Source organism: Passer montanus, unplaced genomic scaffold, assembly GCF_014805655.1.
Source record: "Passer montanus isolate IOZ18808 unplaced genomic scaffold, ASM1480565v1 scaffold154, whole genome shotgun sequence".
Taxonomy (NCBI): Eukaryota; Metazoa; Chordata; class Aves; order Passeriformes; family Passeridae; genus Passer; species Passer montanus.
Genome location: NW_024362494.1, coordinates 414,585 through 437,699, shown reverse-complemented (window position 1 = coordinate 437,699; position 23,115 = coordinate 414,585). Strand labels below are relative to the sequence as shown.

The window sequence follows — 23,115 nt, the reverse complement described above, 5'->3', positions numbered from 1 at the left end:
TATTTCGATACTTTATATATTATTTATATAAATATTGTTTATTATTATTGTTTGTTATTATATATATTCTTTATTATTATTTTTCTATTTTTTGTCCTAAATTTTCTATTTTTTGTCCTCGATTTTCTCCCAAAGTTTTCCCCAAATTATCTCCAAATTAAGGAGCATTATTCTATTTATTTGTCCTTACTTTCTACATCTCACATAACTTTTCTGCTGACAAATCCTCTGGCTACTGCTTAGCTCTAATTGTTCTGTTGTCATGTCTGGAGGTGGGAAGACGAGTGCTGGGGAACAGCAGTGCAGTGTGTGGGAAAAGGATTGGAAAATTGCATAGAAAATTTATAATATAGAAAAAAAATAAGATAGAATAGATAGATATAGATTGATATAGATTATATAGATATAGATACAAAGATAGATATAGATACAGATATATGGATATGTGGATAGATAGATAGATAGATAGATAGATAGATAGATAGATAGATAGATAGATATTAGATAGATGTAGATGAAATAGAAATAACTATAGATATGTAGATTATATAGATTATATAGATAGATATAGATATAGATACAGATATAGATATAGATATAGATATAGATATAGATATAGATATAGATATAGATATAGATATAGATAGATGTAAATGTAGATGTAGATGTAGATAGAGATAGAGATAGATGATATAGATATAGATATAGATATAGATATAGATATAGATATAGATATAGATATAGATATAGATATAGATATAGATATAGATATAGATATAGATATAGATATAGATATAGATATAGATATAGATATAGATATAGATATAGATATAGATATAGATATAGATATAGATATAGATATAGATATAGATATAGATATAGATATAGATATAGATATAGATATAGATATAGATATAGATATAGATATAGATATAGATATAGATATAGATTATATAGCTATAGATATAGATATAGATAGATATAGATATAGATAGCTATAGATAGCTATAGATATAGAGCTAGACAGATAGACAGATAGAAAGACAGATAGATATAGATATATAGATATATATAGATACAGATATATAGATAGAAATATCTAGAGATAGATGATAGATATAGGTGCATATAGATATATATGTAGAAATAGATAGAAATATTTAGATTTAGATACAGATATAGATATATGTATGTATAACCTATATAATACAGAAAAGTCATAGCAGTCCTGCTGTGTCCAAGACCTGCCTTTTGCAGCTCTCCGCAGCCCCTGTGACTGAGGGATTCCCACACTCACCGAAGCCGAGGAGCATCCCGAAGCCGGCTCCCAGGAAGGCTTTCCTGCAGCGGTACTGGTCGGGCCGGCTCCAGAGGAAGCGGCTGCACGGGCCGGGCAGCACCGCGACCACCGCTCGCTTCAGGGCTGGGAGGGGACACAGGTGTCACCCCGCCGTGCCACCGCCCTGCCCGGGACGGGACAGGCAGCGCGGCTCACTGGAGTTGGGACGTTTCCGAGCACGGGGTTCCGCTCCAGGGTTGGTGCCCGTGGGATGCTCCGATGGAGAGGGAACGCGGCTGGGGGTCTCTGAGACCACCACCTCCTGCAGCTCGCTGTCCCTTGGCGCAGCTTGATCCTCCTCGTCAAAGTCGGGTCTGGAGGTGGGGGATGAGTGTTGGGGAGCAGCAGTGCCAGCGTGGGGGAAATGGATTTATAGAGAATTTTAGAGAAAATTTGAAATGGAAAAATAGAGAATTTATAATAGAAAAAATTGTCATATTATATATATGCACATATATATGTGATTTATAATACAGAAATAGAATGTAGAAAATTTAATAGAAAATATATACCATATAAAAAAGTAATATATAATATATAATATATATAAAAGTATATATTATATATTATATATTACATATTATATATTATACATGATACATTATATATTAGAAAAAAATAATCTAGAATATATAAAAACATATATATGTATAATATATATAATATAGAAACAGGTGAATTGTTTCATTGGTTTCATGTGAATTATTATTACTTAATGGCCAATCACCACCAAGCTGTGTCGGGACTCTGGAAGGAGTCACGAGTTTTCTCTAGTATATTTTAGCCTTCTTTCTGTATCCTTTCTCTATTCTTTAGTATAGTTTAGTTCAGTATTCTTTAGTTTAGTATTTTTTAATACCCTTTCTCTGTTCTTTAGTATAGTTTAGTTTTGTAATATCCTTTCTCTATTCTTTAGTATAGTTTAGTTTAGATACTACAGTATCATAAAATAATAAATTAGCCTTCTGAGAACGTGGAGTCATTCCTCCCATCATTCCTCCCTTTGTTGGGGGTCTCAGAAAAACACCACAGCAGCCCTCACCTGGAGAGGAGCCCCTCTCTCTCCTCCTCCTCCAGCTGCTCCTGCAGCCTCCTGGTTCTGAAGGGGAGCCCCCGGCCCTTGAGGATGTCCCTGATGCGCTGCAGCAGCCGCCGCCCTGGCTCCTGACCCTGCAGCGCCCGCGCAGCGCCCAGCCGCAGCCCCACTGTCTCCTCCTCGTCACTGGAGTCCCTGCAGGGCACAGAGGGCAGGGCTGAGCTGCAGCCCCCCCTGCACACCCCCTGCAGCCCCCCAGCACCCCTCTGCTCACCGCTCCTCATCCCCGGTGGCCGGGTAGCTCAGGGGGGCCTTGCAGACGGAGCAGATGTTGTTCATGGTTTGGTAGCACTGGCTGCAATACAGCCCTGTGGAAAATGGGGCTGTCAGGAAGGAATGGGGGATTTTATGGGGAGGGCGTCCCCAAACTGTGGGGGCTCCTACCTTTGCAGTTGGGTGTGATGCAGGCGGTGAAATCTGGCTTCTCTTCTGCCCCACAGGTCAGGCAGTGTTTGCGCTGGATGCCCACGCGGCGAGCGAGGCGAGCTAGGAGAGGGCACCTGCAAGCACGCAGGGCAATGCCATCCCAGGGGTCCTTGCCACAGACCCCCAGGGATGATGCTGCCCCTTTTCCATCTCCTGGAAGAGCTTACCTGGAGATGAGGATAAGGAAGAACCTGCTTTTCCCAGTATCGTCCAATTGTCGTGTGCCCACTTGGCTCAGGGCAAACAGCGCCCATTCCCGCCGTGCCCGGATGATGTTGTGGAGGTAGGTCAGGCGCTCCTGGCATGGAGGGGATGGGGTGAGGGCAGCTGGTGGCTCAGGGGGTGTAGAGGGACACACACATGCACAGGGGGCTTCTCACCTGCTCACGGGTTGGGAAGTAGTAAGCACACACTGCCCGGCGCAGGCGTGCCAGGTAGGAACCGAAGACAGAGATGAAGAGCCAGATACCATACAGGATTCCTGGTGGGAAGAAAATAAGTAGGGGTGGGGGGCACTCCCCTTCACCCCCTCCACCCACCTGGGTTGTTGAGGGTGCAGTGGCCCCGGTGTGCACACCTATGGTGATGTAGGTGCCGTGGTCAGGCTCCATGGGCTCGATGAGGCAGACCTGGGACAGCACCGAGACCTCGCCCTCCTGCAGCGCGTTGAAGGCAGAGACCAGATCCTGGTAGATCTCGCTGGTGTAGCCAGTCCCGTTGACGCTGATGGTCATTATCGACGGCGCTGTGGGCGAGCAGCTCAGACCTGGGGCCATCCCACAGGCCCTGACCCTCAGCCAGCAGAGCACCCAAGGGTGCTGCTCACCCCTGGCAACGATCTCGGCGCTCAGCTGGTGCCGGAACAGGCCAAGCAGCCAGAAGATGGTGTAGTCAGCCAGGAGGATGCTGAACCCCAGCAGCGTATGGCGCAGGAACGAAAAGAGCTGCAGCCCGTACTGCTGTCGCTCCGCCTTTGACAGCCACAGAGCACCTGCATGGGAGCGCCGTGAGGCCGTGCTGGGCGCTCAGCTTGGGCTGGGGGATACCCTCGGGGGTGGGGCTGACCTGGGGGGATGTAGCGGCCCCTCTCCCGCCCCGACAGGGGCAGCACGGTGGGCTTGCCCTGCTCCGCACAGCGCAGGTCCATCTCCACGAAGCGCCGCGTGATGTAAACGTTGTCAAAGGTGTCGTCCCGCAGGTAGAGGCGCCGGTAGCGAACCGCGCTGGGGGCACGGGAGGGAGCTGAGCACCTCCACGCCACGTCCCTGTCCCCATGGGTCACCAGAGCACTACTCACCGGTACCACAAGAAGAGCACGACCAAGAAGGAGACGTAGGAGAAGAGCTCCAGGGCACGGTGGTAGGGCTCCATGCTGTGCTGCACGGCCTCCATTATATCGGCAGACACCTCGCCCAGGCTCTTGCTGGCGTTGAGGTTGACGCTGAAGTGGTGCGTGACCGAGATGTTGAACTCAAACTCGGCGCGGACACGGTTCAGGGCATCCGTGAGGGCTGCAGAGGGCACGAGAGGTGCTGTGCATTGCGGCCAGAACCAGAAGAGGGGCACAGAGAAGGAGCCGTGTAGTGGTTTTGGGTTGTTAATCTGGCGCGGACACGGTTCAGGGCATCCGTGAGGGCTGCAGAGGGCACGAGAGGTGCTGTGCATTGCGGCCAGAACCAGAAGAGGGGCACAGAGAAGGACCCGTGTAGTGGTTTTGGGTTGTTAATCTGAGATTTTGTTAATTTTGAGATTTTTTTTGGTTAATGTTCTAAAGAGTGTGGTGGGTTTGGTGTTGGCTAATTAGTAATGTACTTATTTTTGGTGTGAAGTAGGGTTAGGAGAAAGGTAAGGTAGGTTTAAAACTTTAAAAGGGTATAAAGAAAAATGTATTAATAGTAACTTAAAGAGCAATAAGAATTAGAACAAAACTTTTAGAATACTTTTCTTCTTATAACTTTTTTTTTCCTTACTGATACGGAAAAGAAATAAAATTTCTTTACCGTATCAGTAAGGAAAAAAAAAGTAAGTTTGCTACTAATAGCCTTTTTTTAGTTTATTTAGGAAGAGTGGCTAAAAGCTTTGTATCACTTCCATAGATGTCTCTCATGCAAAACAATGACAACCCCCAACCCCCACGTGGCACTGGGATACTCACGAGCTGCCACGCTGGCCCGGATGAAGCTCTGGATGTACGCTGGGATGGTGCAGAACAACAAAGTAACTGCAGAGAGAGGGGTCTCTGTAGGGCTGGGCCCCCACGATGGGGACAGATGTGCCCCATCACCCCATTAGCCCCCCGGGGCGGAGGGGCAGGGACTCACAAGTGCTGATCACGCCGCAGAGCGCCTTGAAGCTGAGGACCACGTAGCAGATGTGGAAGAGGACGGGCAGGGCGCGCTCACACCTGTCCTTGGCCCTGTCCATGTAGCGAAAGCAGCTGGTCTTGGGATCCCCCAGCTCACGGTTGCAGATGTTGCCAGCCCTCGACAGCCACAGCCAAACGGTGCGCAGGGCCCGGGCTGCGGGCACGGAGCGGGCGTTGGAGACGGGGATGGTCTGAGAGGAGGGCAGGGGGTGCTGGGGCTGGGGACACCCCCGGGGGTCCAGCGCTCACCAATGTGTCTGGTGGAGTCGATGATGGAGCGGACGAACTTACGGACACGGTCACCCAGCACCTTGGCATTCTGGCCAATCTCCTTGATTTTCCTCTGCATGTCTGCAGAGAGAGGGGACACCTGAGCATACCCCAAAGGGTGAGGGTAGCCTGAGGCTGTCTGTTCCCCCCAGGAAGGGCCCCTCCAGTCCCTCCACCTCCCCCAGCCCCCTGCTCACTCAGCAGTGGCTCCTTGGCACGTTGCACTCTCTCAGCTGTCTGGTTTTGGGCCAGTTCAGCCCCACATGACAGCGCCTTGGCGACCTGGGAGACGTTTTGCAGGAGATTGGTGCCAGGGCCTTGCAAGGTCAGGCACAGCGCCAGCATCATGACCACCATCTTCCCCTCCTCTGCAAAGACAGGGCAAGAATCAGTCTCCTAATCTGACAGCAAAGAATCAGTCTCATAATTTTACAGGGAAAAATCAGTCTCACAATCTGACAGCAAAGAATCAGTCTCATAATCTGTCAGGGCAAGAATCAGTCTCATAATCTGACAGGGAAAAATCAGTCTCAAAATCTGACAGGAAAGAATCAGTCTCATAATCTGACAGCAAAGAATCAGTCTCAAAATTTGAGAGGGAAAAATCAGTCTCATAATCTGACTGGGAAAAATCAGTCTCAAAATCTGACAGCAAAGAATCAGTCTCATAATCAGACAGGAAAGAATCAATTTTATAATCTGACAGGGAAAAAATCAGTCTCATAATCTGACAGGGAAAAATCAGTCAGTCTCACAACCTGACAGCAAAGAATCAGTCTCATAATCTGACTGGGAAAAATCAGTCTCATAATCTGACAGCAAAGAATCAGTCTCATAATATGACAGGGCAAGAACCAGTCTCATAATCTGACAGGGAAAAATCAGTTTTATAATCAGACAGGGAAAAATCAATCAGTCTCACAATCTGACAGGTAAGAATCAGTCTCATAATCTGACAGGAAAGAATCAGTTTTATAATCTGACAGGGAAAAGTTAGTTTCATAATCTGACTGGGAAGAATCAGTCTCATAATTTGACAGTGAAGAATCGGTCTCATAATTTGACAGGGAAAAATCAGTCTCAAAATCTGACAGGGAAAATCAGTCTCACAATCTGAAGGTTGTGAATTCAAGCCTCACACAGGGCACCACTAATGTTGGTTTTTAACTTCTTTTTTGTTTCTGTTAGGGTTGGGATTGAAAGCGCTCAAAATGGCATTTTGTGTCTGGATTTAGATGTTTATTATTTTTTATCTATATTACAGTCTTATAAATGGTGAGTTCTACAGTATTTTACTAATAAATTACAAAATGGTTTGTATATATTTTTACAAGGTCTTTAAAGGAAAAATTAGCTAATTAAGAAATGCCACTTAAATTATTTTTATTTTTAACTCAATAACTAATCACTTGTGTTTTGCAATGTGGACTTTTTTGTTTAATTATAAATACTACTTAAATTTATGAAGAAGAAGGTGAAGAAGAAGGATTAGCTACAGTATTAAAATTTCTATCTTAGTTTTATATATATTACTATATTTTAAAACTTTAAACTCTAAATTTTCTGCTACATGATATTACCTACTCCTATTTAAACTACACGCTTATAACCTTATTATTAATCTGTTATATATAACTAACGTGTTATATGTAATTTATAATCTTATTATTAATCTATTATACATAACTAATTTGCTATATATGACTCATAATCTTATTATTAATCTCCTATATAGAACTAATCTGTTACATATCATTTACAATCTTATTATTAATCTGTTATATATAACTAATCTGTTATATATAACTCATATTCTTATTATTAATCTGCTATATATAACCCATAATCTTATTATTAATCTATTATATATACCTAATCCGCTATATATAATTTATAATCTTATTATTAATCTGCTATATATAATTTATAATCTTATTATTAATCTATTACATATAACTAATCCGCTATATATAATTTGTAATCTTATTATTATTCATCCATTATATATAACTAATCTGCTATATATAACCAATAATCTTATTATTAATCTATTATATATAATTAATGTGCTATATAATTTGTAATATTATTATTAATCCATTATATATAACTAATCTGCTATATATAATTTATAATCTTATTATTAATCTGTTACATATAACTAATCTGCTATATATAATTTATAATCTTATTATGAATTGTCTATATATAACCCATAATCTTATTATTAATCTATTATATATAACTAACATGTTATATGTAATTTATAATCTTATTATTAATCTGTTACATATAACTAATCTGCTATATATAACCAATAATCTTATTATTAATCTATTATATATAACTAATCTGCCATATATAATCTGTAATATTATTATTAATCCGTTATATATAACTAATCTGCTATATATAATTTATAATCTTATCAATCTGTTATTAATTAATTTTGGAAGCTTTTTTTATGGCTTTAAGTTCTCTTGAGGGTCTGCATTTTTTAACACAGAAAATTTCATTTTTTTAGTATCTAGGGTTCTAACACAGCCCTGGTGCTCAGCCAGGAGCCGGCATCCCCCGGCACCCACGGCTGCTCACTGGTGAAGAAATGCGGCAGTGCCAGCAGCACGATCATCCGGATCTTCATGGAGAAGGCCATGCCCAGGCCCAGCGCGGCGCCCATGAGGACGGTGATGCTCAGGCAGTACCAGACGTTGTGGCCCTGCACCAGCAGCACCAGGGCCCCATAAATGGTGGCCAGCAGCAGGCCCAGGGCGAGGCCGCCCAGGCTGCGGGCGAACTCCCGGGCCTTGCTGGGCTTCTCCGGCCTGCGCTTGGCTCTGGGCCGCTGGGCCTGCTTCTGCCCCAGGCCCCACCGGGCCCGCAGGGCCCTGCCCAAGCCCGAGAGCAGCCTCATGGCCAGGGTCCTGCTGCTCCCTCCAGCTTGGGCTCGGCGGGATGGCAGCAGAGCGAGCGAGCAGTTTGCAACGAGCTGCACCCGCAACGGTTGGCAGGTGCTGCGTGACGGTTTCCGTTGCATTCGGAACCCCTCGGCAGTTTCAGTTGTGCTCTGCTGCGGTGGGCGTGTTGCTGTGAAAAATGTGTGTTATATCATTGGCTTTTCCCAAATATTAGACAGTTTACATTGCATTCGGAAGCCCTCAGCAGTTTCAGTTGCATTCTGCTGCAGTAGGTGTGTTGCTGTCAAAAATGCATGTTATATGATTGGCTTTTCCCAAATATTAAAGATGGTTTCCCTTGCATTCAGGACCCCTGGGCAGTTTCAGTTGTGCTCTGCTGCAGTGGGCGTGTTGCTGTGAAAAATGTGTGTTATATCATTGGCTTTGCGCAAATATTAAAGACGGTTTCCCTTGCATTCAGGACCCTTTGGTAGTTTTGGTTGCATTCTGCTGTGCTGGGTGTGTTGCTGTCAAAAATGCGTGTTATGTGATTGGGTTTTCACAAATATTAGACGGTTTCCATTGCATTCAGGACCCCTCGGCAGTTTCAGTTGTGCTCTGCTGCAGTGGGTGTGTTGCTGCGAAAAATGTGTGTTATATCATTGGCTTTTCACAAATATTAAAGACGGTTTCCCTTGCATTTGAAATCCCTCAGCAGTTTCAGTTGCATTCTGCTGCAGTGGGTGTGTTGGCATGAAAAATGCGTGTTACATGATTGGCTTTTCCCAAATATTAAAGATGGTTTCCCTTGTATTCAGGACCCCTTGGCAGTTTTGGTTGCGTTCTGCTCTGCTGGTGTGAAAAATGCATGTTACATGATTGGCTTTTTGCAAATAGTAAAGATGATTTCCGTTGCATTTGGAACCCCTCAATGTGATTGGGTTTTCACAAATATTAGACGGTTTCCATTGCATTCAGAAGCCCTCAGCAGTTTCAGTTGCATTCTGCCGCAGTAGGTGTGTTGGTGTGAAAAATATGTGTTATATGATTGGCTTTTCACAAATATTAAAGATGGTTTCCATTGCATTCAGGACCCCTTGGCAGTTTCAGTTGTGTTCTGCTGCAGCGCATGTGTTAGTGTCAAAAATGCGTGTTATATTGCTGGGTTTTCACAAATATTAGACGGTTTCCATTGCATTCAGGACCCCTTGGCAGTTTCAGTTGTGTTCTGCTGCAGCGCATGTGTTAGTGTCAAAAATGCGTGTTATATTGCTACAGATAGGTAATAAGATGATTGGCTCTTGCAATTAGAAGATAACTATTGTGTGAATATTAAGAGAAGCTTTAGTGATCTATAGTTATGTTGCTGTAGTTCAGATGTCCTCTGTTCTCCCCACAGTTCCCTTTTCCCCCTGGATTGTGACCATCGGACAGCCTGGGCTGTCTAGGACAGGTAAAAAGAAGATGTGCACATGTGCCCCTTACCTGGGGCAGGTGGGAATGGAAAAGCTTGCTGCTTAGGGGGTAGAGCGTGACAACACCTGATCTCCAGTCAAGTTACAAGAAAGCAGTTTCCACTGATAAATGACAAAGAAGAGCTGACTGACAGACTGTGAGAGGAGCCAGGGCTGGCTGATGCAAACCCCAGGGGTGTAAAAGACTGAGCATCCATCTAGAAGATGAACTGGCCACATGGTATGCACGAGGGGAGTTCCCAGCGCTGCAGCTTTTTCCTTCTGTAGTCCTGTGTTGTATTTTTGCTAAGGTTTAATAAACCTTTTTAAATTTTCAAAGCGAGCAGTTGTGTCTCACAATATGATTGGCTTTTCGCAAACATTACAATTAATATTATATGTGTTATGTTAGGAAGTTGTGCTCTATTGATTCTCTTATGTAGTGTGTTAAATACAGTTTTAGGTTACAACATAATGTTAAAGTAGAAACTTTGCCATGTAAGATACTCTGTAACTACTCAAGAAAGAGATGAGATGATCAAGAAATTTTTCACACAGAGATAACAGCAACAAGCCCCAAGAAAAGAAATATTGCCTCCTTATTGGAAAAAACAAACTTTCTTCCACCCCCTTTTAGTCTTTGAGGCGCCAACAGGATTAAGGAGAAGTTGACAATAACCAGAGAACACCCTTTGTTTGAAAAGAATTTATGCATCATGTAGGAGATATATGAATATGCAACAGGCTGTTGCTTTTAAGAGTTAATGCTTTGTTAGCAAGCCATGCTTTTTCTGAGGAAAGCATCTGAACATTCATACTTCTTTGCTTTATTGTCCTCACTCTGATGGTCCAAATCCTTATTGCTCTAATTTGTATTACTATTTTACAACCATTTTGTAACTATTAAACTTTTGTAAATTTCAAAACAAGTTTCTGAGGGGGGAAAAAAGCTTTCAAGGAAGCAACCTCCCTTGACAAAGACCAGTCACGTAGAAGAAAAAAAGAAAAGACCTGACACAATAATTTTCTTAGTCTCTTTACTTATATTTGGTTTTTTAAAAAGTGAAGGTGGGGCTGTGTGGTGTCTGGGTTGTGAGGGTGGGGGTCTCCGCTGTTTAGGAGGATGAGGGTGGGGGTCTCCGGTGTTTAGGATGATGAGGGTGGGGGTCCTTATTGCTCTAATTTGTATTACTATTTTACAACCATTTTGTAACTATTAAACTTTTGTAAATTTCAAAACAAGTTTCTGAGGGGGGAAAAAAGCTTTCAAGGAAGCAACCTCCCTTGACAAAGACCAGTCACGTAGAAGAAAAAAAGAAAAGACCTGACACAATAATTTTCTTAGTCTCTTTACTTATATTTGGTTTTTTAAAAAGTGAAGGTGGGGCTGTGTGGTGTCTGGGTTGTGAGGGTGGGGGTCTCCGCTGTTTAGGAGGATGTCTGGGATGATGAAGGTGAGGGTCTCTGTGGTCTGGGATGATGAAGATGGAAGATAGGGGTCTCTGCTGTTTAGGATGATGAAGGTGGGGGTCTCTGCTCTCTGAATGATGAAGGTGGGGGTCTCTGCAGTCTGGGATGATGAAGGTGAGGGTCTCTGTGGTCTGGGATGATGAAGATGGAAGATAGGGGTCTCTGCTGTTTAGGATGATGAAGGTGGGCATCTCTGCTGTTTAGGATGATGAAGGTGGGGGTCTCTGCTGTTTAGGATGATGAAGGTGGGGGTCTCTGCTCTCTGGATGATGAAGGTGGGGGTCTCTGCTGTCAGGATGGTGAAGGTTGGCATCTTCCTTTCATGAGGAGATAAAGGCAGGGGTGTGGGGAGCACGGGCTGGTGACAGTGGGGTGTCTCTGCTGGATGTGAGGGTCTCTCCTGCCCTGGGGGATGGACGCAGGGGGCTCTGCCCTCCGCGGTGGTGAAGGCGGGGCTCTTCAGTGTTCAGCATGATGAAGGAGGGGTCTCCAGAGCATGAGACGGTGCAGGGTGGGCGCCTCTGCTCTCCTGGGACGTGCAGGTGGGGGTCTCCACTCTAGGGGATGACGAGGGCAGGGGTCTCGGGATGGGGAGGGGTCCCACCGCAGCAGCACCACCGCTACCCCGGCCCCCGCCAGCCCCTCCCGGCGCACAGGGAACCACCCCCGCTCCGCCCCGGCCGGGGCGGCGCCGGAGGAGCGGAACGGAGCCACGGGGCTGGCAGGGAAGTTCCGCCCCCGGGCCGGGCCGGGCCGGGCGGGGTCGGTGCCGGTGCCGGTGGCGGTGGCGGGGCCATGCGCGACGGGAGCCGGCGGGGGCGGCGGGGCCATGGGGGCGATGGGGCCGCGGCTGCTGCTGGCCGCGGGGCTGCTGCTCGCCGCTGGCACCGGGAGCGCTGCAGGTGAGCGGGGAACCGGCGTCCCGAGTGGGGTGGGGGGGTCGGTGGGGGGCACGGGGATACCCGCGGGGAGCGGCCCGGGAGGAGCGGGGTGGCATCGGGGGTCGTAGCCCCTCGGGAAGCGCGTTGCCACCTCGCCAGGATGTCCGGTGTGTCCTCCCGGGACGCTCGGTGCGCCCCCCCGGGATGCTCGGTGCGCCCTCCCTGGTACGCGCGGTGCTCCCCCGGTACCGCGGTTCTGTCCCCGGGACGCTCAGCGGTCCCCCGGTACCGCGGTTCTGTCCCCGGGACGCTCGGTGCGCCCTCCCCGGGACACTCGGTGCTCCCCCGGTACCGTGGTTCTGTCCCCGGGACGCTCGGTGCGCCCTCCCCGGGACACTCGGTGCTCCCCCCCGGGATGCTCGGTGTCCCCTCCCCGGTACGCTCGGTGTCCCCTCCCGGTACCGCGGTTCTGTCCCTCCCCGGGACACTCGGTGCTCCCCCGGTACCGTGGTTCTGTCCCCGGGACGCTCGGTGCTCCCCCGGTACCGCGGTTCTGTCCCCGGGATGCTCGGTGCCCCCTCCCGGTACCGCGGTTCTGTCCCCGGGACGCTCGGTGCCCCCTCCCCGGTACCCTCCGTGCGCCCCCCCGGGATGCTCGGTGTCCCCTCCCCGGTACGCTCGGTGTCCCCTCCCGGTACCGCGGTTCTGTCCCGGCGCTCCCCGGGCTGGTGGGGCCGTGCAGAGCGGGGTTTGATGCTCCCTCCAAACCCCATCCCGGGGCTCTGGGCAGGGGTTCCCCAAAAGCTGGTGGGAGGGGGGGTCTGAGTCAGCCGAGCCGGGCTCCCAGCCCTGCCCAGTCTCTGTGCTGGTTGTACTGGGCAGCCGGCCGAGGTGATGCAAGGCTTGGCCGAAGAGCCCAGCCCGTCCTCCTGCAGCCCCCAAACAGGGGGGTTCCCCCAGGCTCTGCTGGGAGCCGTGCCGTCAATGTGGGGGTCCCTGGGGCTTCCCACCTGTCCTGGGGGGCTGTAATGCCTTGGGTGACCAGGCTTTGATGGGTGACAAGGGTCCGGGGTGCAGGCTGGGGGTCCGGGGTGTGCTGGGTGACCTTGGGGGTCTGGGCTGTGGGGGATGACACAGGGGGGAGGGTCTGGGCTGTGCTGGGTGACCTTGGGGCTCTGGCTGTGCTGGGTCACACAGTGGGGAGGGTCTGGGCTGTGCTGGGTACTGTGGGGGTCTGGGCTGTGCTGGGTGACCTTGGGGGTCTGGGCTGTGCTGGGTGACAGTGGTGAGGGCCCTGTGCAGGTGACAGCTCGCAGCAGCAGCAGCACAGTGAGGAATCAGGACACGCCTGGTCAGTGACCCCGTGGGTGCTGCGGGATAACCGGACACTCAGCTTGGCAGAAGCCACCCAGGTGAGCCCCACCCACATCCCTGGGGTCCCCCACGCTTGTGACAGCGCCTGCACCCCACCACCTCCCCCTGCCCTCTTCTCAGTGCAGGACATGCGGTGCCCTGGTGCCGCATCCCCGGGGTCCCCAGCACCCAGAGGCAGTGGGGAGGGGGCCCCTCAGCAAATCGCCCTTCCCCTCCCGATGCTGGGAGGGACCTTTCTGGGTCGGGGTACCCACCCCGCGCCCCTCCCGGGTGGGGCGGAAGGGCCCAGCCCACCCCGCGGCCGTGGGGAGTCTGTGCAATGTTTCCGCAGCGCTGCAGCGGGCAGGAAGAGCCGGGGGAACGGGGTGGGGGCCCCGCTCGGTCCAGCCCCCCTGCCCTGACACAATGAGCCCGGGAGGGAGGGACGCTTCCTGCGGGGTGGGCAGGGCATCCCTTCCCATCCCTTCCGACCTCTCCCTGCAGCACACGCCAGGGCCAGGCTGTGCCTTGGGGATGTGTGGGGAGGGATGGGGCAGCTTGGGTCAGGGGGTACCCCCCTAACCCCGGCCTGTGCCAGGGGGGGTTCCCTGCCCGTCTGACAGTCCTGCTGGAGCTGGAGGGGGTGCGGCTGCTGCTGGAGCTGGAGCAAAACTGGTGAGTCTGTGGTTGTGGGGTCAACAGCAGGGTGTGGGATGGAGCTCCCGGACCCGCGCAGGGTGGGGGTCCTCCTGGGACCCTGGGGCTCTGCCTCTGTCCATGGGGGTCCCTTATTCCCTGTCTCCATCCACACGCAGGTGGAGTGGGGGCCCCAGGGTGCACCCACAGCAGGGTGGGAGGTGCAGAGTCCTCCCTTCCTGCCAGGGTGTGCCAGGGCAGGGTGGGCTGGGGGTTCCTGCTGTGGGTGACACGAGTCTCTGGCAGGGAGCTGCTGCAGGGCACTGGGGCCCTGCTCTATTACCTGCCTGACGGGACACGGGCAATCCAGGAGCCTAGAGAGCAGGTATGGCCTCCAGCATGGCTGCCACCTGTGCTGTCCCCAAGCTGTCCCTGTTCCCAGGGGGACCCCAGCCTGGGGCTGGATCCTGAGCCCCCTTCTCTGCTGCAGGAGCACTGCTGCTACCAGGGGACCGTGCAGGGCTTCCCTGGCTCCTGGGCCAACCTCTGTGCCTGTGCAGGACTCAGGTGAGCCCCCAGGCCCCGTGGTCTGTGAGCCCACTCCCACCGTGCTGATGATGGGATGGGCTCCATATCCCAGCTCCTCTGTCCTTCCCCAGCGGCCGCCTCTGGCTGTCAGACACCAGGAGCTACACACTGGAGCCAGCCACCAGCAGCCCCCCAGGGCAGCACGGGGCATCCCACCTTCGGCTGGAGCCACAGAGCTGCAGGCAGGGCCCCCAGCCTGGGGCAGAGGCAACAGAGCCCCCCTGGCCACACAGGGTAGGTCACCCAGGGGTCTTGCCCCATAGTATCAGCACTCTGAGCCCTCTCTGTGGTCTTTTCGGGGTCCCCAGATAGAGGATAGAATCTGACTCCATATTCTTAGAAGGCTAATTTATTATCTATTCTATTCTATTCTAGAATGCTACACTAAAACCATACTAAACTATACTAAAGAATACAGAAAGGATACTTACAGAAGGTTTAACATGATAATAATGAAAAACTCGTGACTGACTCCTCAGAGTCCGACACAGCTGATGGTGATTGGTCATTCAGTAAAAACAATTCAAATTAAACCGATCAAACAGTTGGATAAACAATCTCCAAACTACATTCCAAAGCAGCAAAACACAGGAGAAGCAAAGGAGATAATTATTCATTTCATTTTCCTCTGAGGCTTCTCAGCTTCCCAGGAGAAGAAATCCTGGGGAAGGGATTTTTCCAGAAAATATGACAGTGACACCTCTCTGTCCCCAGGGCAAGCGGGCAGCGGCAGAGCAGCACTTTGTGGAGCTGGTGATGGTGGTGGACCACGCTGCGGTGAGTGCTGGGCAGCGTCCCCACAGCAGGGGCTGCCCTTCCCACGGCCAGCCCTGTGACCCCTGTCCCTGCTTCCCCAGTTCCAGAATTACCCCAACCTACAACGCGTTCACACCCGGACCCTGGAAATCGCCAACCAGGTGGATGTGGTGAGTCGTGCTTGTGTCTGTCCATCCCAGCCCTTGCCTCTGCAGTGCTGGGGGGGCTCTGACCCCGCTGTGCCCCCCCAGTTCTTCCGCCCGCTGGGAGTGCGGGTGGCCCTGCTGGCCGTGGAGGTCTGGAGCGAGGGCGACAAGATCGCGGTGGGCGGCAGCGCCCGCGCCGTGCTGGAGCGGTTCCTGCGCTGGCGCCGGGAGGAGCTGCTGCCCCGGCTGCCCCACGACAACGCCCAGCTCCTGACGTGAGTGGGGGACAGCGTGGGGACCGGGGGATGAGGCCGCAGCAGTCCCCCGACCCGCTGTGCTCTCTCTCCAGGGGTGCCCACTTCGATGATGTCTCCGTGGGGATGTCGACTCAAGGCTCCGTGTGCTCCCCCACGCGCTCCGGGGGGGTCAGCATGGTCAGTGCCTCTGTCCCCCCACCCCGTCCTCCTGCCAGCTGCCCTCCCTGACCCTCCTGTCCCACAGGACCACTCTGTCAGTGTCCTCGTCGTGGCCTCCACTGTGGCCCATCAGCTGGGGCACAACCTGGGCATGCGCCACGACGGCGCCGGGCGCCTCTGCGACTGCGGCGACCTCCGGCACGACCGCGGCTGCATCATGGCACCACCCACAGGGTGAGGGCAGCGGGCAGCCCTTCGGGGAGCTGGGGCTGAGCCCCTTCCTCACCTCACCTCACCTCACGGGCCCCTTCCTGCCTCTGCAGGTTGACACCTGGCTTGAGCTTCAGCAACTGCAGCCGGCAGGACCTGGAGCGCAGCCTGCAGCAGGGCCAGGGCTGGTGCCTCTCCAACGTCCCCGAGCCCCAGCTCCTGACCGGGAGCCCCACCTGCGGGAACCACTTCGTAGAGCTGGGCGAGGAGTGCGACTGCGGCCTCAGCGTGGTACGGGGGGCTCTGGGTAGGCCTGGAGCCCTGCAGCCACCCCATTGCTCCATGGGTGTCTGGGCTGGCAGGGTGGTTTCCAGTGCTGGCGGCACCCGCTGACTGCAGCCCCCCCACTGCAGGAGTGCACCGATCCTTGCTGCAACAGCAGCTCCTGCCAGCTGATGCCAGGAGCCGTGTGTGCCACTGAGGATGCCTGCTGTGAGGACTGCCAGGTGTGTGGGGATGGGCACCCATGCCATGGGCACAGCAGCCACTCCCCATGGTGGGCAAGTCCCACTCACCCCATTGATCAGACCATGTCCCCCACTCACCCTGTTTATCTGACCATGTCCCCCGCTCACCCTGTTGATCTGACCACGTCCCCCACTCACTCTGTTTATCTGACCATGTCCCCCACTCACCCCATTGATCTGACCGTGTACCCCCACTCATCCTGTAGATCTGACCATGTCCCCCACTCACCCCATTGATCTGACCGTGTACCCCCACTCATCCTGTAGATCTGACCATGTCCCCCACTCACCCCATTGATCTGACCACATCCCACACTCCCCCTGTTGACCTGACCACGTCCCCCCACAGCTGCGCCGTGCTGGCCACGTGTGTCGGGAGCCTCTGGGCGAGTGTGACCTGCCCGAGTTCTGTGACGGGGTCTCACCGCGCTGCCCCCCTGACACGTTCCTGCAGGACGGGCAGCCCTGTGCCAGCGGGCGGGCACGCTGCTACAGCGGGGCCTGTGCCACCTACGAAGGGCAGTGCCAGCAGCTGCTGGGGCCAGGTAGAGCAGGGCCAGGGTGGGGTGCTGGCAGCTAAGCAGGGGAGCTGAGGGTCTCTGCTCCTGCTGCAGGTGCCAGTCCTGTCTCCAGCTCCTGCATGGCTGCCCTGAACACAAGAGGAGATGAACGTGGGCACTGCGGGCAGCTCCCCAACGGCTCCTATGTCACTTGCACACAGCAGTGAGTGAGGTCCCTGTCCTTCTCCATGTCCCCCTTGCCATGCCCCCTGCCCTGACCCCTCTGTCCCTGCAGGGACACCAGCTGTGGGATGCTGCAGTGCCAGCGCAGCAGCTCCCGTGGGGACAGGCCAGAAGGGTCCTGCCAGGGGACCACCCTGCCTGGGGATGAGGATGTGACAGATGCAGCCATGGTGCTGCCTGGCACCACCTGTGGCCCCGGGAAGGTGAGCAGTGGGGTGACAGGGAAGGGCCTGGGGGAGTCTCCCAGTGCTGACACCCCATGCCCCACAGATGTGCCTCCAGCACCGGTGCCAGGACATCTCCGTGCTGGGTGACCAGCAGTGCCAGAGCAAATGCCACGGGCACGGGGTGAGTGCGGGGCTGGGGAGCGACTGCTGGCAGTGGGGAGCTGCCCCTCAGGGGCTGAGCTCAGCCACTGTCACCCCCCTAGGTGTGCAACAACCACGGGCACTGCCACTGCGAGCAGGGCTGGGCCCCCCCGAGCTGTGACAGCCCCGGTGTGGGAGGCAGCCAGGACAGCGGCCCTGCCGGCCTTGAGCGAGGTGAGGGCCGAGGCGAGCGCAGAGAATGGGGCTTTGTGCGGGTGCCAGGGGGGGGACGGGCACGGCGGGGGCTGACGTGCTGCTCTCCCGCAGGAGGAAGCGCCCTGCCCACGGCCCTGCTGCTGAGCGCGCTGCTGGGGCTGGCGCTGGCGCTGGGGCTGTGCCGTGCCCGCCGTGCCGGCCTGCACAAGCACCTCTGCCAGCTTGGAAAGGGCACCTCCTGCCAGTACAGGTACTGGGGACAGGGGGGCGCACGGGGGATGTGTGGGGGGCACGTGGGTGTTGGCACGCTCGCCTCTGCATGTGTATGCCGAGGCACACCGGTGGCACGCGGCTGCCACGCTCACCTCTGCATGCGTGTGCCGTGACACGCTCACTTCTACGTGTGTGTGTTGTGACACGCAGGTGGCACACAACCCCCTGCATGCGTGTGCCGTGTCATGCAGGTGGCACGCCAGCCTCTGCACGCGTGTGCCAAGGCACGGGGGCGGCACGCGACACCTCTGGCGTGGCACACCAGCGGCCTGCTCGACTCCGCTCGCGCGTGCTGCGACACACAGGTGGCACGCACACCTCTGCATGTGGCACGCTCAATCCCACGCACGTGTGCCCTGGCATGTGAGCACGCACACGCACACGCGTCCCCCGTGGTGGCTGCCCAGGCGCTGCGCACGCGTGTCCCCGCAGCGTGACCATCATCCGTGTGCGTGCGCGTCCCCAGCGCAGGTCGCAGCCCCGTCACCTCACATCCCCGCGGCTCCTCTCGCCCCCCCAGCCCCGGGCTGAGCCCCCCACTCTTCTCCCCACAGTGCTGAGACCCGGGTGCGGTTCCTGGGTCCCGGAGCCGCAGACGGCTGGAGCGGGTAACGTCACCTCCGGCGCCCGGGCGTGGGGCTGTCCCCGAGCCGTCCTGCTTCGCAAGGCCTCCGGTGCTGCGCTCTTCCCCTGGCAGTGCCCGTGGGGTGCGGGGCAGCCCCGGGGCGCGGGGTGTCGCATCTTCCAGCGCCGAGGGGTTCGTTTCTCTTGGGCTTCTGCTGGTGTCGGTGTCGCTCGGTGGCCGTGCGGGGTCCCCCAAGTGCCCAGAGCGAGCGGGGGTCTCACCCTGGGTTTTCCCTGCAGGATCTCGCAGCCAGAGCCCCCGGCGGGCAGCAGCCAAGGGCCCCCTGCACGCCCCCGGCCCCCGCAGTGGCGGCAGGCCACGGAGCTGCAGGTCATGCATGGCAGCAAGGTGAGGATGGGCGCAGCGGCAGCGCAGTTCACTCCAGTCCTGGGCTGGGGAATCCCACTCCTTGGCACCCGTAGCAGCCTGGCACGGCCGCTTGGCACGACCGGGACTGGAGCCCGTCCCAGCCAGGGCTGTGCACTGAGGGGGGGTCTCTGTCTCTGCCTGGCGGGAGGGGGGTCTCCGCATGCTGCATGGCTTGTCCCCCCTCTCCCTCTCTCCGCAGCCGGCTGCCCTCGGCTCAGCCCGGCCTGATCCGCCCTCCCGGCCTCTCCCGCCGGACCCTGTGCCCAAGGTAATGCCCGGGCAGGGCGGGGGGCACCCCCCAGCCCACCCCGGCCCCGCCGCATGCCTGGCTGCGCTCCAGCTCTGGGGGACTTGTGTGACACGGCTGTCCCCTCGTGCCCGGCGGGACGCCGGCTCCCGCGCTGCCCCACTTGTCCCCCGCTGTCACACTGTCCCCGTCTCTCTGCCCAGGGCCCCCCCTCGGACAGGCCGCCCCCCCCCACACGCCCGCTGCCCGCAGACCCTGTGCTGCCGAGCGCTCAGGTAACGGCGGCAGCGCCTGCGTGTGGGGCGCCGGGCCGCTCCCCACCCTGCACCCCGCATCGTGCCCTCACACCCCGCCGTGCCCTTGCAGCCCCCAGGTCCGGCCAAGCCCCCGCCGCCGCAGCGGCCGCTGCCCTCGGACCCGCCGGGCCCCTCGCTGGCCCGCAGTGAGACCCCCCCTGGGCACGCCTATGTCACCGTGATTCCTGCCAGGTGAGCGCGGGGGACAGCCAGGGCTGGGGTCCGGGGGGTTTGAGGGGACAGTGTGGGGTGCCAGGGCGCGGCCTGCAAGGCCTGAGGGGAGTGCGGGTGGGGGAGAGAGGGTAACCAAGAGAAATGAGGGGCCAGAACAGGGTGGGAGAGGAGGAAGGAGGGGGTGAGGGCGGGGATGCAGAGCAGGGACGGGGGGAGCTGCAGGGGGAAGCTGTGCGGACCCCACCCTCACGCCATCGCCCTCCCTCCTCTTGCCAGGCCCGCGCCGGCCCCGCCAGAGGCCTGAGCCGCGGGCGGGGAATGCGCAGCGCTGGATCCGCGGGGAAGGCCGAGCCCCGCCGGGCTCCGCCGCCCCCTTTGTCTCCCGCCACGTCAATAAAGGGGCTGTGAGCCGCCTCTGCGCTGCCTCCGCCGCACCGGCACCGGGGCACCGCGACCCGCACCGGGGGGGAGCGGGGGGAACTACAACTCCCGGCAGGCCCCGCGCCGGAAGGGCTCCCGAGCGCCAGCGCCCCCTGGCGGGCGCTGAGGGCAGCTGCAGCGGGGGCGCGGCCGGGGCCACGTGGGCACGGGGGAGAGGGGACACGGGGGGCACGAGAGTGGGCACGTGTGTGTCTGTCTGTCTGTCTGTGTGTGCCGGAGCTGCTCCGTGGGCACACGGGTGTGTGAGAGCTGCCCAGTGGGCACACGAGTGTGCCAGAGCTATTCCTTTGGTACACATGTGTGTGAGAGCTGCTCTTTGGGCACACGAGTGTGCCAGAGCTGTTCTGTGAGCACATGAGTGTGTGAGAGCTGCCCAGTGGGAACACGAGTGTGTGAGAGCTGTTCTGTGGGCACACGCATGTGCCAGAGATGCCCAATGGGCACACGAGAGTGTGAGGGCTGCTCTGTGGACACAAGCATGTGTGAGAGCTGTTCCATGGGCACACGCATGTGCTAGAGCTGTCCAGTGGGCATGCGAGTGTGTGAGAGCTGCCCAGTGGGCACACGCGTGTGCCAGAGCTGCTCTTTGAGCACACGAGTGTGCCAGAGCTGTTCTGTGGGCACACAAGTGTGTGAGAGCTGCCCAGTGAGCACACGCGTGTGCCAGATCTTCTTAGTGGGCACATGAGAGTGTGAGAGCTGCTCCGTGGGCACATGCATGTGCTAGAGCTGCCCAGTGGGCACACAAGTGTGTGAGAGCTGCTCTTTAGGCACACGAGTGTGCCAAAGCTGTTCTGTGGGCACACACGTGTGTGAGAGCTGCCCAGTGAACACACGAGTGTGTGAGAGCTGCCCAATGGGCACACGAGTGTGCCAGAGCTTCTTAGTGGGCACATGAGAGTGTGAGAGCTGCTCCATGGACACACAAGCGTGTGAGAGCTGCCCAGTGGGCACACCAATGTGTGAGCGCTCCTCTGTGGGCACACGCATGTGCCAGAGCTGCTCTTTAGGCACACGAGTGTGTGAGAGCTGTCTGGTGGGTACACGTGTGTGTGAGAGCTGCTCTTGGGGCGCATGAGTGTGTAAGAGCCAGCCGGTGGGCACATGTGTGTGCCAGAGCTGCCCCATGGTCACACGAGTGTGCCAAAGCTGCTCCGTGGGCACACACGTGTGTTAGAGCTGCCCGGTGGGCACACATGTGTGCCAAAGCTGTTCTGCGAGCACATACATGTGTGAGAGCTGCCCGGTGGGCAGGGACACGCATGGGAATGCCCACACAGGGGCACGTGTGTGTGCAAGAGCTGCTCAGTCTGTGTGGGCTCAGGTACATGTGTGTAAGAGCTGCTTTATGGACATGTGTGTGTGTCTGTGTGTGTAAGAGCTGCCCTGTGGTCTGGACACACGCGTGTGCAGGAGCTGTCCTGTGTGCTCAGGCAGGAGCTGCCACATGATTGTGCAAGAGCTGTTTTCTAGGAAGGAACATGCGTGTGCAAGCCGCCTGCCAGCCCACAGGTACACATGTGTGTGCAAGAGCTGCCTGTGTGCTCACCACCTGTGTGTGCAGGGCAGGGACACACACCTGAACGGGCACAGGTGTGCAAGAGCTGCTGTGTGGGCAGGGACACAGGTGTCACACGTGAGCACACGTGTGTGCAGGAGCTCTCTGGGGACACACACACGTGTGCAAGAGCTGCCCTATAGGCTTGGTCACAGGTGTCACACGTGAGCAGGAGCTGTCACACGTGAGCACACGTGTGTGCAGGGGCTCTCTGGGGACACACACACACAGGTGTGTAAGAGCTGCCCTATAGGCTTGGTCACAGGTGTCACACGTGAGCACACGTGTGTGCAGGAGCTCTCTGATGACACAGACACACACATGTGCAAGAGCTGCCTGGTGGGCAGGGACACACGTGGGGCCAGCAGCTGCCACCCCCACGGGCACACGCGTGTGCAAGCGCCATCCCGTGTGCACAGGTACACGCGTGCAAGAGCTGCTGGTGGGCACAGCCACGCGTGGGCAGCCGGTGGGCCTGGGCACACGCGTGTGTGAGAGCTGCCCCGTGTGAGCTCCCCCGGCCCGGTACCGGCGGGGGAACCAGCGCTGCCGGTGCCGGTACCGGGGCGGTGCCGGTGCGTGCCCGGGGTGCCGGTGCCGGTGCCAGGGATGGTTACCGGTGATGCTCAGCCCCCTTGCCCGGGCACTGTTGGTCCCGGTGCCGGTGGATATTCGCGGTACCGGCTCGGTGTCGGGCTGGGAGAGGCACCGGGGCGTTGCCAGGGATACCGGTGCCGGTGGATGCCGGCGGTACCGGGGCTGCCGGGCTGGGGCGTGGCTGCTGCTGCCGGTCCTGGTGCCGCTGGATGCCGGTGGGGAGTTACCGGTGCCGGTGCCAGCGGGTGCCGGTGGGGAGCTCCCGGTCTCGGTCTCGGTCCCGATGGCGCTGCCGGTGCCGGTGGGTGCCGGTGCCGCCCGCCAAGGGTTAATGGCAGTCGGTGAAGTTGCCGGGCGGCGGCGCGGCGGGATTGGCCCGAAGTTGTCGGGGCGGGCCGGGCCGTGCCGAGCCCCGCCGGGCCGCCCCGCCCGCGGCCC

General features: G+C 55.5%; 3 protein-coding genes across 8 annotated transcripts in view; 2 read left to right on the top strand and 1 right to left on the bottom strand.

Moving 5' to 3' along the window:
• Nucleotides 1-1,005: 1,005 nt before the first annotated feature.
• DCST2 (DC-STAMP domain containing 2) lies at nucleotides 1,006-8,533 on the bottom strand. Its single transcript, XM_039702116.1, has 17 exons — nucleotides 8,092-8,533; nucleotides 5,694-5,864; nucleotides 5,476-5,577; nucleotides 5,196-5,380; nucleotides 5,017-5,098; nucleotides 4,159-4,372; nucleotides 3,927-4,084; nucleotides 3,688-3,852; nucleotides 3,439-3,606; nucleotides 3,242-3,342; nucleotides 3,029-3,159; nucleotides 2,820-2,935; nucleotides 2,650-2,743; nucleotides 2,427-2,570; nucleotides 1,496-1,653; nucleotides 1,298-1,423; nucleotides 1,006-1,019 (listed from the first exon to the last, which is right to left on the bottom strand). Exons 1-17 carry the CDS (start codon nucleotides 8,531-8,533, stop codon nucleotides 1,006-1,008), a joined length of 2,571 nt encoding a protein of 856 aa, XP_039558050.1.
• A 3,534-nt stretch (nucleotides 8,534-12,067) lies between these two features.
• On the top strand, nucleotides 12,068-20,495 carry ADAM15 (ADAM metallopeptidase domain 15). Of its 6 annotated transcripts, XM_039702213.1 has the most exons (25): nucleotides 12,068-12,219; nucleotides 13,501-13,610; nucleotides 14,150-14,226; nucleotides 14,494-14,572; nucleotides 14,678-14,754; nucleotides 14,847-15,009; nucleotides 15,490-15,552; nucleotides 15,633-15,701; nucleotides 15,783-15,952; nucleotides 16,027-16,111; nucleotides 16,179-16,327; nucleotides 16,417-16,594; nucleotides 16,717-16,809; nucleotides 17,180-17,375; nucleotides 17,445-17,553; nucleotides 17,626-17,776; nucleotides 17,844-17,921; nucleotides 18,004-18,115; nucleotides 18,209-18,347; nucleotides 18,925-18,978; nucleotides 19,235-19,343; nucleotides 19,564-19,632; nucleotides 19,815-19,886; nucleotides 19,978-20,099; nucleotides 20,358-20,495. In XM_039702213.1, the coding sequence occupies exons 1-25, from the start codon at nucleotides 12,147-12,149 to the stop codon at nucleotides 20,383-20,385; spliced, it is 2,625 nt and encodes an 874-aa protein (XP_039558147.1). In that variant the 5' UTR covers nucleotides 12,068-12,146; the 3' UTR covers nucleotides 20,386-20,495. The 6 variants fall into 6 exon arrangements, with proteins under 6 accessions (XP_039558147.1, XP_039558148.1, XP_039558149.1 ...); XM_039702214.1 differs by lacking the exon at nucleotides 18,925-18,978; XM_039702215.1 differs by lacking the exon at nucleotides 19,564-19,632.
• A 2,207-nt stretch (nucleotides 20,496-22,702) lies between these two features.
• The window catches only part of LOC120498894, a 4,211-nt gene continuing 3,798 nt past the window's right edge, over nucleotides 22,703-23,115 (top strand). Inside the window, exon 1 of the mRNA XM_039702115.1 lies at nucleotides 22,703-22,978. Coding sequence (XP_039558049.1) covers nucleotides 22,703-22,978 — 276 coding nt within the window. The remainder of the gene's footprint in view (nucleotides 22,979-23,115) is intronic.

Bases quoted from the DNA above. Each gene is read 5' to 3' on its own strand.
- DCST2 (XM_039702116.1), bottom strand. From the start codon at position 8,533: ATGCAACGGAAACCGTCACGCAGCACCTGCCAACCGTTGCGGGTGCAG. The intron at 5,099-5,195 runs GTGATCAGCACT...AGCCCTACAGAG, and splicing joins GCTTCAAGGCGCTCTGCGGC to ACCCCTCTCTCTGCAGTTAC. The intron at 2,744-2,819 runs GTAGGAGCCCCC...CATTTTCCACAG, and splicing joins CATCACACCCAACTGCAAAG to GGCTGTATTGCAGCCAGTGC.
- ADAM15 (XM_039702213.1), top strand. From the start codon at position 12,147: ATGGGGGCGATGGGGCCGCGGCTGCTGCTGGCCGCGGGGCTGCTGCTC. The intron at 16,595-16,716 runs GTACGGGGGGCT...CCCCCACTGCAG, and splicing joins GCGACTGCGGCCTCAGCGTG to GAGTGCACCGATCCTTGCTG. The intron at 19,887-19,977 runs GTAACGGCGGCA...GTGCCCTTGCAG, and splicing joins CTGTGCTGCCGAGCGCTCAG to CCCCCAGGTCCGGCCAAGCC.